The sequence below is a fragment of the Sinocyclocheilus rhinocerous genome, unplaced genomic scaffold (assembly GCF_001515625.1).
Source record: "Sinocyclocheilus rhinocerous isolate Xijiao unplaced genomic scaffold, SAMN03320098_v1.1 scaffold697, whole genome shotgun sequence".
NCBI classification, from domain to species: domain Eukaryota; kingdom Metazoa; phylum Chordata; class Actinopteri; order Cypriniformes; family Cyprinidae; genus Sinocyclocheilus; species Sinocyclocheilus rhinocerous.
In genome coordinates this window covers 176758-190516 of record NW_015664033.1, presented here as the reverse complement: position 1 = coordinate 190516, position 13759 = coordinate 176758, and the positions used below count along the sequence as shown (strand labels likewise).

Below are 13759 nucleotides of genomic sequence, written 5' to 3'. Positions count from 1 at the left end.
TGTGGAAAGTGCGAGTGCCAATGCAACGGTTAGTATTTCTAGTGACTGATGGCGAGCAGGCGAGGCTCTCAGGTTAGTTAAGCGATGGCCGCTTACTGTATTATGTTATTCTTTTAATACATTTCATTTTCTGGCGGAATTTAAAGACGTATGCCGCATCGATATAGCACCGGAATACAAGCGACGCCGTTTTAGACCAGATTTAGGGCGCATACTTCAAAACGGAGCTAGATTTTAACTAAGGATTGTGTGTTTTTCTGCGCCGATGCAGGCCTAGCTGTAGCGAGCTAGCGGCTGCCGAAGCGGGCAATCCTCCTCAAGACGCGCGCTCCGTTGTGTGAGTCTTTTGGCACACCGTGTAGCAATATTACTTTTTAGTTTTGGGAATTGGTTTGATTTCGTTTGCTAGAAGTAATTGGCATTTGCCCTGTACTCTACTGTCACATCATTTTGAAGTTGAACTTCAGCTAGCTCGCGCTGGGAGCAGCTAGCAGCTTCAGTGTTTATTATGTTAGCTTGTTGTTGTCGCTGCTAGTCGATGTGTCAGATAGCATTTGTTATACAAAAACTGCAGTGCTTTACGTTTATTACTCCGTAAAACACAGTGGGGAGGTGTGCTTTTATTTCCCACGCTGTATTGCGTGTGATAAATGTGACAGTTTAAGTTGAATATAGCATTTGTCTAACTCAAATATAAGGGACGTAAAATCAACTTGACAGATTGACTACAAAATATTAGTCAGTGTCTTAATAAAGAGGTGACAACAAATTACAGCTACCTAAATACAGACCTCTTTGTGTGTGTTTTTATATACAAAGTGAAAACTTTGTGGAGCTGTATATGTCACATTGTTTGCTGTTATTGTTTTGATGATTACAGTGTGAGGTTTTCAAGATTGTAGTGTTTGCTGCTCTTTTGCATGTGGACACTGTCAGATTGGTGAAATGAATGAGCTATAAGTGAAAAGCTTTTCTTACTGCAACTTCAACATGAGTCGTTGAGTGCTGTGAGCATCTGCACAACATCTCATTCTGGTCTCTTTCTCTGCAGTGAAAACTCTTTTATGAAGTGAACTCACTTAAAGAGTTTAGTAGAATTTTGCCAGGAAAAGTTTTAGAATTTTTTATCACGTTAATATAAAAAATCTTGTGCGATATAACTTGTGTTTGTTTGTTTGCTGGTTTTTATTGTATTTGTTATACTTGTATTTTTTAAATGGTGTTTGCCATGAAAATAAGCCTTTGATGCTGACATGGCATTAAGTAAATATATACTACTACTACTACTACTACTTTCTCTGCAGTGATAGCATGGATCCGGACAGTGGGGCGGACACTCAGCAAACTCTCAGTCTACAATGGAAGAGCTATAAGCTAGTACAAGACCCTGCTCTCCGACGGGTTACTCAGAAAATCTACAGATATGATGGGATTCACTTTAATGTACAGGTATGGACATACATAATACACGATGACTGCCAAACGGAGCATACTTAAACACATAAGTGCATACTGATGTAAAGTCTGTGTGTTCTGCTTGTTTTTAGGATTCAGGATTCCCGCCTGTGGGGGACTTGCGTGATCCAAGACCCCGCAGAATCTGGTCTAGACACACAGAGCTGTCGCTGCCAGTGCCCAAATTTAAGGTATGCCTCTCTTTTATTATCATTTCAATTTATTACGCTGATTTTCTGGTGAGCTCTTTGTGCTTGTCTGTTTTTGTATTGTACATGCTAAACCTTTTCTTCATTTTCTGCTTGTTCTTCATAGTTGGACGAGTATTACGTAGGTCCTATACCACTTAAGGAAGTGACGTTTGCGAGGTTGAATGATAACATCAAAGAGCCGTTCCTGGCAGAGATGTGCGCCAAGTTTGGTGAGGTTGAGGAAATGGAGATTCTGTTTCATCCCAAGACTCGGAAGCACTTGGGCTTGGCCCGCGTCCTCTTCACCAGCACTAGAGGGGCCAAAGACACCGTCAAACACCTGCACAATACTTCTGTCATGGGAAACATTGTCCATGTCCAGCTAGATATCAAAGGTGTGTTTCTCTCTTGATTGTTTTTGATCATTAATATTTTGAGGTATATACTTTCTACATACACTGCTGTTCAAAAGTTCAGGGTCAAGGATTTTTTTTGTTTTGGAAAAAAATGCTTTTATTCAGCAAGGGACAAAGACATTTGTAATGTTACAAGAGATTTTTATTGCAAATAAATTGTTCTTTTGGACTTTCAATTAATCAAATAATCCTAAAAAAATTCTATCATGGTTTCCACAGAAATATAATGCAGCACAACTGTTTTCAATGTTGCTGATCATTTAAAATGTTTCTTGAGCACCAAAGCAGCATATTACAATGAAAGATTATGTAACGCTGAAGACTGGCGTAATGGCTGCTGAATATTCAGCTTGGCAATCACAGAAATAAATTGTAAATATGTCTCTCAGTATTAGCTATATTATTAATCAAATAAATGCTGCCTTGGTGATCCTAAGAGACGTCTTTAAAAAATATGATTAGATGTTTAATCCTGATTGCTCGTCTTTCCCCCTGTTGTAATTTTAAATGACTTTTGCCTTCATCTAACTCTCATTAAAAATTAATCTTTAAAACCACCAATAATTTAATAACATTATTAAATGTAATCTTAAGAAAATCTCTAAAGGAGTATCAATTTTTCATACTTTACATTATTAATTTGTAGCATTTAAAATGTTTGATTTTAGTTTTTAGGTATTTATTATACATTTATTTAGATAATACAGAATAAAATTGTAATATCCTGACGAAGGCTGTGTAGCTGTGTTGTTCTACACTTTCAACAATTTTAATGACTTAGCCCAGTTAATTAAAGGCATTTTATCTTTATTATACGAGTGCCTTGGAGTATTTAATCTCTCCAATTTCATATTTACCTCCAATTATCCAAACAGCACCAGTGGCTACATGAAGAGACCAGTGCAGGATTCTTGCCTTCTGTTGTTTTGCAAAAATTGTAATATGTTTGCATCCCTGCTTGCAACGAAATGTCAAAATTCATTTTGGAACAATGCTTGTTTATATCCTTCCATCTCTTAATTTCTTGAAAATATGGAGCATAGTGATAATGAAAAGTGGGAATGTCCAGCTTTGCATGATGGAAATAAATGCACCACACTGTAGTTGAATTTATATTGTGTGTGTTTTCTAGGCCAACAGAGGATGAAGTACTATGACTTAATAGTGAGTGGCTCATACACCCCTCAGACAGTGCCTACTGGAGGCAAAGCCCTTACCGAGAAATTTCAGCCCCCAGCCCCGACTCAGCCAGATACGGTGAGTACACAAACAAACCTTAGCTCAGCCACACTGGAAAGAACGCTTTGCTTTCCTATAAGTGTCTGCGGTTACCAGCCAAAGTTTCTTGGCGTCCTTGAAGAGCAATTGCCTTCCTTGGATTGAGTTGTCTTGTAGTTTATTCTACACATTACAGTCACTCTCAAATACCCTGGTCCGTATTATTATCTTGACCACAAGTCGACCACAAATGTCTGAAAGACAAATAGCCATCAAGCCTCTCAGTGCATTTAGATTTTCCAAATGCAGACGAAACTGTTGTGTCTGTAGAAGGTGGCTGCTGGCATTGAGACTTTTTCAGCTTTTAACTCAATATTAATTGGCCCTTTTTTACCTTGTGTACCAGCATTATGATATTTTGTTTCCCAATGTGTTTCCCTCACTTATCTGAAGGAGTTTTGGATTGCTTTAAATAATGTTTCCTCAAGTGATCAATTATGTAGCCACACCCTTGAAATAAAACAATAATAGGGGATTTTATTGGTCATGCTGTAAGACTTTTTTTTTGTCTTTATTTGAGACAAAGGGATTTTAATTGCTATGTTCCTAAATATTCATTTTAAGTTGTCCAGGCACAGTTCAGGGACTTACATTTTCATTTTCTGTGGGTCCTGTTTAGCACAGTATTTACCATATTTTTATTAGAAATGCAGCGGTATTAAAAGGAAGGATGACGCTGATAAAGATAATTATTTTCATGGCCAATAGCTCATACATTTTTAATATTAAGGCTATACTTAAAAAAAAATAAATAAATACACTACCAACTATCATCTGTCATCGGACTCGGTAAGATTTTTTTTTTAAAGAAGTCTCATTCACAAGTCTGTATTTATTTGATCAGAAATACAGTAAAAGAGTAATGTGAAATATTATTACAATTGAAAATAAGTGTTTCCTATTTTATTATATAAAACAATACGTTTGAATACAATTTGTGCTCAATATTTGTGGAAACCCCGATTCATTTTTTTTTCTTTGAATAGAAGTTTCAAAAGCGTACGTTTTTTGAAAGAGAAATCTTTGTATGGTAATGTAAATGAGCAAAACGCTACTGAATGAGAAATATGAATTTTTAGATTACGTTATTAGTGTTTAAAGATTCATACAATTTTACACTGATAGAGTTTAAGTGATTGTTAAATGATGGCGAAGAAATGTGGAAACTACATATATGTAGTATCAACTGTTGTCTTCTTTTGTTAGTCGTCTGATATCCGGCGGAGGCTCTCCACAGATCAGATGGCAGCTCCTGCTGCGCCTCTAAACTCTGGCAGCACCACCCCCTGTTCTGTGGACACTGGATTTGGAGACCAGCGCCTAGACACCCCTCCATCCTCTCTGGGAGGAGCTTATACGCCGGGTTCTTCTGCTTCTTCACAGGGCGGCGGCACCCCTCACACCCCTCGCTCTGGAACCCCTTTCTCCCAAGACTCTGGATTCTCTGTGGGCAGGTTGGTTTCCAGAATAACATTAAACCTTGAATAGAAGTTGCTTGTTTCAGTTTCTTTAGAGATTTGAGAAAATCCTTTTTTTTCAGGCACAGTGGCTACAGCAGCACTCAAAGTTATCCCCAGCAGGATATGCTTCCATCTTCCTCCTGCTCCTCTTCAGCAGTCTCCTCATCATCAGGGTTTAAGCCCCCTCGCTTTCATGACGACTTACACGCTCCACCTCCGCAAGAACCCTCCGTGTTCCACAGGGGTCGGCCGGGATATCCTCCTTCAGCGTCCTTCAGACCTAATGAACCTCCCTATCCGTATCCCAGTGTTGGAGGTTCAGGAATGCAAATGCCGCTGCATCCACCCATGCCACCTCCAGGGCCTCAGTTTGAGCCGCCACCGCTGTCCGACAGAGATCGAGACCGAGATAGAGAAAGGGGACACAGGGATAGGGATCGGGAGAGAGACTCAGGAGGGCACTATGGAGGTGGGATAAGCTCCCGACGTTCCTCTTACCACTACCAACAGGAAACAAACTCCTCGTCCACATCCAAATCCTACCATTCACATCACTCGCATCATGCAGATCGGCGGGAGGACAGGGACGGCAGGGGCTACCGGCGCGACAGCTCAGGCTCCCGCTCGGGAGATCATGGAAGGCATCGGAACCACCATCACTCCCACAACCACCACAGCAGCGGCGGAGGTGGATCGAGCCGGCGGAGAGGCAGCAGAGACCGGGAATGGGAGCGAGACAGAGAAGGAGACTATAACATCTCCGATCCACGTTATGGAGGCCACTCTGACTCCAGCCACAACTCGTCCAATAGCCTCTCCCCTCCCTCTGCCACCTCCTCTTATGGAGGACCTAAAGACCTGTCCCCCTACGACACACCTTCTTCCTCCCGGTTAGAGCCCTCGCCGGCTTTCCGTCCTCAGCAGGGTGCAGGCGAGAGGGGTTTTGGGATGGGAGGAAGTATGGACAATGACTACCGTGCTCATTCTCACCTCACGCCCCTGGCGCCGCCACCTCCTCCCCTCCCACCAGCCTCCGTCATCGCAGCCGCTGTGGCTGAAACGCTCGGCTCTCTTGATTTTGGTCAGGACAGTCCCATCCCAGAAGAACAGTGGACCAAACCCAAACGCTATCCCAGCACCCCGCCCCATCCACCTCAGACACCTCCGACCTCCTCGCCTCCTCATGCCTCAATCCCGTCATCCTCCACCTCTCCATCCTCCACCTCCCTGCCTCACCACCTCCCCTCTTCGACAGCATCCCTCTCTCCGCCTCCTCCACAGCGTGACTCCTCCCCGGAGCCTGACTCCACCAATGAGAGCCTGCCATTCATGCACCACAGCAGCAGCTTGGACTCACGTATTGAGATGTTGCTGAAGGAACAAAAAGCCAAGTTTTCTTTCCTTGCCTCAGATGATGAGGACGATGAGAAGGAGGAGGACCGAGAGAGGGGTAAAACAGGCGAGAATGCAGATGATGGGGGAAAGAAACTCAGAGAGGAGAACGGTGAAAGGCCTAGTCATAAGAGACAAGGAGAGACGGAGGGAGGCCAGCAGAGGAGGAGAGGAGAGAAAGATGGACGCCGCAGCAGGGGCAAAAGGCAAGGTGGTGGAGTCAGTGAAGGCAGGAAAACACCTCCAGAGGTGGCCTCTTCCACTCCCACTACGCACAGTTTGGTGTCAGAGTCTCTTCAGGGCCAAATGCCGCCACCTCAGGAGGAGCACACAACCTCTGACTTACACGGGGCTCCACACACCCCACCCACCTACAATGGAGAGGCACAGGTGAGACCTACTTATTACATGTTATTATTCGCCTTATTTTTAAAATAAGACTAGGTGCTATCATTTGTAATTTGCTTGTTGATTCTGGTGTCATGGGCCACCATTTCCAGGTCCAGACACTATTGGATCCCAAAAGTGCATGTATTTAATCACGTTTTGCTGTGGTACTACCAAAAAAAACAACAACAATTCAAACCTTTATCTCCATTCTGAATACAAGAGTGATTTGTCATTTATCAATTGTTCAAATGTTGGTGCCTGGGACATCGTTAACCTGGAGACTAGTGTACACCAGACATTTTAAAAGCTAACCTTAAATGCTTGATGTTGATGAAAAGTACTCATTAATGACTGTTATGCTTGGAAACCGTAATAACACCAGAAACGGTATTCAAAACCTCAAGACTCAACCAGCAAATAGCATCTAATTAATCAGAAGTCTCGTCCATTCACAAAAAAACCCTGACTTCTGCATTGAAAATTAAAGTGAATATATTAATGCTAAATTACAAAATGCTCTGAGATGTTCACGTCCTGAGACTCATTATTAATTTCTGTGGCAATGCTCAGCAACAAACTGTAAGGGAGGCATTGCCTCTCATCCTTTTTTAAAGCTGATGTGCCCATTTATTTTGCTATTATAACTATGCACTATTATTGTATGGTTAGTTGTGTTTATTTGCATTAGCTTTGTTTTTCCTGCCATTCATGACCCTATCAGAACAGACTGCGACCCATTATTGGTAATAAAATTTTTTATTTTTGATATAAAACAGTATTCTGTGCAAAAGTAGCTTCATAACTACCTTTAAAGGGTTAGTTCACCCAAAATATGATGTGTATCATTAATGATATATATATATATATATATATCTTGACTCAAGTCATTTTCTAACAGGGTTCCAAGACCATAAGACTTTCATTTATCTTTGAAACAAATTAAGTTAATTTCAATGAAATCCAATTAACTTGCTTACGGTTGATATTTAAAAATATCTTCATTTGCGTTCCAAAGACAAACCATTTTCTTATGGTTTTGGAATGCATGAGGGTGAGTAAATGATGCAGGATTTTTTTATTTTTGGTGAACTATCACAGTTGAAGTCATATTTTATTTTTATAAACTTGGGTAATTCTGACATGATGTAAATGATCCAGTAAGTTAACAGAAGTGAAACACATGCTTTTGCTCTTTTTCATGCTCTGGTAGGCTTGGGCATGCTTCTTTCTGTAGTGTGAGAGTATTATCTCTCAGTTTCGATGCACCACTATATTTGTTTCTATCTTGAAAATCCCCTCTACCCCCCAGTATGTTTAACCTGTAATCTTCACACTCTCTCCTCTCCAGCCTTCTCCTCACTCTTCTGGGGAGGATATGGAAATATCAGATGAAGATGACAACGCCATCACCACGACCCCCCATCCTGCTGCCTCTTCATCCGCCTCACCTGCACCCAGAGTACCCTCCTCCGCTGCCGCATCACATGTACGACTACGCCAGCTCCATAGAGCTCATGAGCCAGTACTGTGGAGGAGCACCCATGTCATTCCAGATGCAGACACACATGCTCAGTCGCCTCCACCAGATGCGAATGGCCTCCTCCAACAGCTCTACGGCACCCCCTGGAGAAGTCCCGCCCGCCTCTGAATATCCCCCGTCATTTCACCTCCATTCGATACCCCCTCCACCGCACCACCCACACCACACATATATGGACCAAGATGGGAATGTTGCCACCCACTATGACCAGGACCACCGCTACATCCCTCCTCACTTACCATATGCCTACCCGGACCCTCATGCCGCACAGCTTCCGCAGCATCACACCATCCCACCTCCCCACAGCCCCTGGCCTCCTCACCTGCTACCCCAGCAGTTTCCTTCCCACTATCCTCCACCTGGCTTCGGCACAGTGCCTGGCATAGATGGAGAGCTGTACGGAGCGGTGGGTGACCAGATGGCCATAATGGGCCACAACCCCTACGAGGCCGTAGTGCAGCAGGTACTGGCAGCTTTGATCGAGGAGATGAAGAACATCATGCAGAGGGACCTGAACCGCAAGATGGTGGAGAACGTCGCCTTTGGCACCTTCGACGAATGGTGGGACCGCAAGGAACAGAAAGCCAAGGTAACATCAGAGAGTTTTCTAGATCTGACCACCTAATGATTTTTGGCATAAAAGAAAAATCAATAATTTTAACCCATGCAATGTATTGTTGGTTATTGCTACAAATATAACCGTGCTACTTATGACTGCTTTTGTGGTCCAGGGTTACATATGTTTTTTGTGAATGACCTTCGGGGTTCATGAACTGTACCACCTCTTGCTATCATTTTCTCAGCCATTCCAGACAGCCATGCGGGGAGTTGCAGTGGTGCGTGAGGAGGACAAGAAGGACGAGAAGACCAGCAACCGACCTCGGGAGCCACTCATGTCTCTGGTAGACTGGGCCAAGAGTGGAGGCATGGAGGGTTTCTCCCTGCGGGGGGCCTTGCGTTTGCCTTCTTTTAAGGTGCTTGATGTTATTTACCACCTATTAAACATTTAAAAACAATTTCTTGAAGAAATTATAACAGAAATAGAAATATTTTCAATTAATTGTATTGAAAAGACTGGCACACTTTATTACCATGATTTGAAATAATCTCGTGAAAATGATGTTACTAATGAGGAATATGTTGTTCAGGTGAAGAGGAAGGAGCCTCAGGAACTTGTGGAGGGTGGTGAGCTGAAGAGAGCCAGGCCTTCCACTCCACCCGATGAGGAAGATGAGGGTATGTCTCTAATGCTATGGTTTAGAGCTGGATTAATGACATTACCGTAAATTGCTCTCTACTCTCTTTCTCTCTCAGACTCGTATCAGGGCAAATCTGCCGACACTGCTGCAGGAAGAACAGAAGAGAGGCGTGTGGCAGACAGAAGAGCAGCCAGGAGAAGAAGCAGAGCAAAGGCACGCAAACCATATGACCTGGACAGTGAGGGAGAAGAAACATCAGATGGTTCCTCCTCGGAGAAGGTTGGTTTATTTACCATTATGTCTGTCATTTTTGTGTGTCTGTGTAGTAGTGGGCATTGGCTGGTTGGGAGCATCCCATTAGCATCCCATCCATTGCAGCTTAAGCCTCACATAGCCTGCACAAGAATTAGAACTTGAATTTAAACTTGCGTAAAATTTGTAGAATTATTATTATAATTTTTTTTAAAGTTAATCTAATATTTATATTTTACTATATTTCAGTCAACATCAACAACAACCATTTTCAATAGTTTTACCTTTAGTTAATGATACAAGCGCTGTTTAAAATTGACCAACTTAACCGAACAACCTTTTAAATTGAACAATTTATCTGTTCTGAATAAAAAAAATATATATATATATATACCAATACGATTATATATAAATTGAATATCGTATTGGTAATGTTTAGATTCTGCTTTTTTTCCCCTAATAAATTTTACACACAAATACATAACATGCATGGCAATGAGTCTTTATCTACAAATTTAAATATTTAAATGTTAATTTAAAAATTGACAAAAGATAAAATGTCATCAATATTAGATGTAAAAAAAATTTTTTTCTATTGAACTTGTCACGATACCATGTGTGATGCCTGTGAAGGCAAAAATCTATCAATAGTGGCCAATAGTTATGTAGAGTGTTGCCATTCTAAAATTTGGTTTTGAAAATATGAAAAAAATCATTTTTTGCAGAATCTTATACTTAGTTGTTGTTCTTGTTTCATTGAATAATGGCTAGATGGCAGCATTTCTTTTTTTCTTCAAATGCTGTGGGGAAATTCACACAACTTTCAGCAGATGAGTTCAAACATGTTATTGCAACTGGTGATTCCTCATTGTTTTATGTTTAGGAGGAGGATGAAGACAGTGACAAAGTGGATGAGTCAGAAGGTATGCAGCTGTCTTGTTTTGTCTTTTCTACTGTGCTCATTAATTTGGGCTCTTGTTGCTATGTGCACTTTATTTTAGGCTTTTATGTGTCTATGCAATCATATCTTGTGGGTCTATGTGTTTTGCTATCTAAAGCTCCGTTCACACCAAGAACGACAACTATAAAGATAACTATAAAGATAATGATATTAGCGTCCACACCAGCAGATGATATCGTCTGTAAATTCTCTAGCTCGTGATAGTGGCAATTTTGATGATTCTGATTGGGTGTCAATGTTTTTATCGCTCATCAGCTGGAAAAAAATCGTTCTGAAAGTGATTCCAACGATATCGTTTCTCTGTGCCTTTATTGTTATAGCTGTGGTGTGGACTGCTATTCTTTAATATTGAGAACGATTTTTAGAACTATATCTTTATCATTATCTTTAAAAGTTATCGTATTTGGTCTGAATGGGCCTTAACTCATGCTTTTAACTTTCTCATGCTTCTCAGATGTAGCCCTTAGTGCAGACAGTGATGATGAAAGCATTTCTTCCTCCTCTTCTGAGAGCTCATCATCATCATCCTCCGCATCATCCTCTTCCTCCGATGAGGAGGATGAAGAGGACGGTGAACAGGCCGCTGAGAGTGAATCATTGGACACAATGGATGAGTCTACGATGGACAGTGTGGCGGCTATAGATGCAGAAAAGGATGATGGGTACATTCCTCTTTGAGAACTGATACTGAGAAGAAAGTTGTGTCTTCACGGATACATTGACATGCATTGTGTCTGTTTCTTACAGGGACAAAGCAAGTCTTGACCAATCATCAGTGACTGCTGCAGAGGTCAAACAAGGTCAGTTAAATATCACTTTTTACAAAAACAAACAAAAAAAGAAGGCATGGTCTGCCTAAAGATGAAAATTGTTTCACTTACTCACCCTCATGTCGTTACAAACCTGTTTGATTCTCTTTGTTCTGCTGAACACAAAATATATTTTGAACCAAACTGTTTAGTTTCACATTGAATTCCATTGTATTTTTTGTCCATGTAATGGAAGTCAATGGAACAAAACTGTTTGGTTGGCGTCATTCTTCAGAATATCTTCTTTTGTGTTCCACAGAAGTCAGTCAGTCATACAGGTTTGGAACAACATTAGGCAGAGTAAATTATGTTTTAATATTCCGAAATTTTATTTTCAAAAAAGTGAAGTTTAGTTCACTTTATTCTTTCTTTCACTACCAGAAGAAGAGAAAACGGCTACAGCTGTGCCTCCATCTTCTCCGTATCCCCGTCCTTCTTCACCCTTTCTCCTCCTTCCCCCACTCAAGAAACGGCGCAAGACTGTTTCTTTCTCGATGGAAGAGAGGGAGGTCAAGCCCTCCATTCTGTCACCTTCTGCTCCCTCTCCATCTCCCACTCCTGTCTCACAAGCTTCAGATGTTCCTACTTCCTCTTCTCCCGTAAGCACGCCCACAGCAGCTGCCCCAGCCACCTCCTCCAAGCCCGCCCCGATGCTCCTTCCGTTTGCTTCTCGTCCTAGCGAGAGTAACGCCCTGACCTCCCCTGCTTCCCCTTCCACCGTTCTTACCATCCCTCCACCGGTGCGTTCCCTGCGGCCTGATGAGCCCAAAAAGAGTCCAGGTCTCCCTCCATCCCCACAAACTCCCACAGCCAAAAACTCCTCCAAACGTGGCAAAGACTCTCCCAGAACGCCCCCGGCGCCCATCTGCCTCACTGTCCAGAACCTTCCACTGGACCATGCCTGCTTAGTCAAAGTGGCCTATGAGGACCCCGTCCCTACTCCAACCACGCAGAAGGGTCGTGCACGTGGTCGCCCTCGGACACTCAGCCAGTCGGCTTCCGCCCCTCACCTGCATCCCGCTCTGGAGGAGGAGGATGAAGAGGAGCTGGAGCAGCGGCTGAAACTCAGGGAGCAGCTGGGAGTGTCCAGCCTGCTGCAGCTAGCCTCTGCCCCCAAGCCTGACCTGTCTGTGCTGGCCGATGTGGCGCTGAAGATGGACCCGGAGGCAGATATTGACTCGGAAGAAACCGAGACCTCCGATGAGGCAGAGGAGCACAAGCTGGAGGAAGAAGAGGGAGACTTCTTCGCCCCGCACCCACGCCAACCACTCCCGGATCCAGAGGGTCTGTTCGTCCTGCAGGAGCACAACTATTCTAAAACTCCTGCTCATCCGCACCTCACGTCTTCACAAAAGAGGACGAAACAGGACCCCACGGTCCTTCTCCCTGCCGACCTCAACCAGCACGGTGTTCAGGAAGCCCCCGAAGAGGTCATCGGGGATGCTCTAGCCGCAAGAGGTGAGGCTCCAGAGCTATACGGGGACCTTTCCGGGATGGGCCTGCTGTGCGACGCCAGGGACACGGCTGAGACACAGACCAAGACCCTCGGCCCACCGCACAAAAGGAGAGGACCGATTAGCAAAGAGATGGAGATGGAAGAGAGGGGGAAAGGGAAGAGCAAGAAGAGAAGTAGGAAGGACAAAGAAAACGAGGAACTGCAAATCTCTAAGAAACAGAAGGAGAAACAGAGGAAACGGAAGTTAGAGGTTTGTGCTTCTGTCTGGTTCTCGTTAAATAACTTGTTGCAAGAGAATTCACCCTTAAGCATCAATTACAGTAATTGTCGTATGAGGATTTTGTGAGAAATTTCCACTAACAAGCTACTACTTCTCAATATGTAGTGATAAAGCATGAACAAAGTGACGTTGTTGGTTGTCATTGTGTTGCATTTATTGCCAGTAGAACAAAGACAAAAATATAGTCCAATGGGGGTGACTATAGAATTTTCTTACTGATTGTGATTGTCATTTGAAAGATTCAATTTTTTTTTGTTTTCAAACTCCCATGACTGATCTTTTATAAATGCCTTTTTTTTAAAATCAGCAATTTCGTATAACACTTTTACTCAAATAGATATTTTCATATATTCTCTCTCTATATATATTAGTGCTGGGCGGTATGCCGGTTCATGCCGAATACTTTTTTATTACAAATTATTTTTATGATATGAATTTTTAAAATTACGCAATACAATAGTATGTCGCTTAAACAACGTTCGGAATGCGACACTGTTTTGAAAGGGGTCCCTTTTCACTGTTGCACTGTGGTGAGGGCACAGCTGTATGTTACTAAGCGTGAAAGTTCTGAAACTGAAGCTGTAGAACTAATAGAACGTGATGACACAGAAGAACTCATCCACATTGACCGCCACATTGACCGCCACAAATAACCATCGCCCCCTGCCATCAGCTCCCGA

The 13759-nt window shown here is 42.7% G+C and overlaps 1 protein-coding gene across 1 annotated transcript in view; it reads left to right on the top strand.

Moving 5' to 3' along the window:
• The window catches only part of LOC107729457 (histone-lysine N-methyltransferase SETD1A-like), a 27139-nt gene continuing 13380 nt past the window's right edge, over positions 1-13759 (top strand). The window contains 16 exon segments of the mRNA XM_016539964.1: positions 1-72; positions 1305-1449; positions 1548-1646; positions 1771-2041; positions 3195-3319; positions 4547-4794; positions 4881-6582; positions 7931-8032; positions 8034-8711; positions 8926-9096; positions 9271-9358; positions 9437-9600; positions 10457-10496; positions 10989-11196; positions 11282-11334; positions 11725-13049. Of these exon segments, the coding sequence (XP_016395450.1) occupies positions 1312-1449; positions 1548-1646; positions 1771-2041; positions 3195-3319; positions 4547-4794; positions 4881-6582; positions 7931-8032; positions 8034-8711; positions 8926-9096; positions 9271-9358; positions 9437-9600; positions 10457-10496; positions 10989-11196; positions 11282-11334; positions 11725-13049 (5412 nt within the window). The 5' untranslated portion in view covers positions 1-72; positions 1305-1311.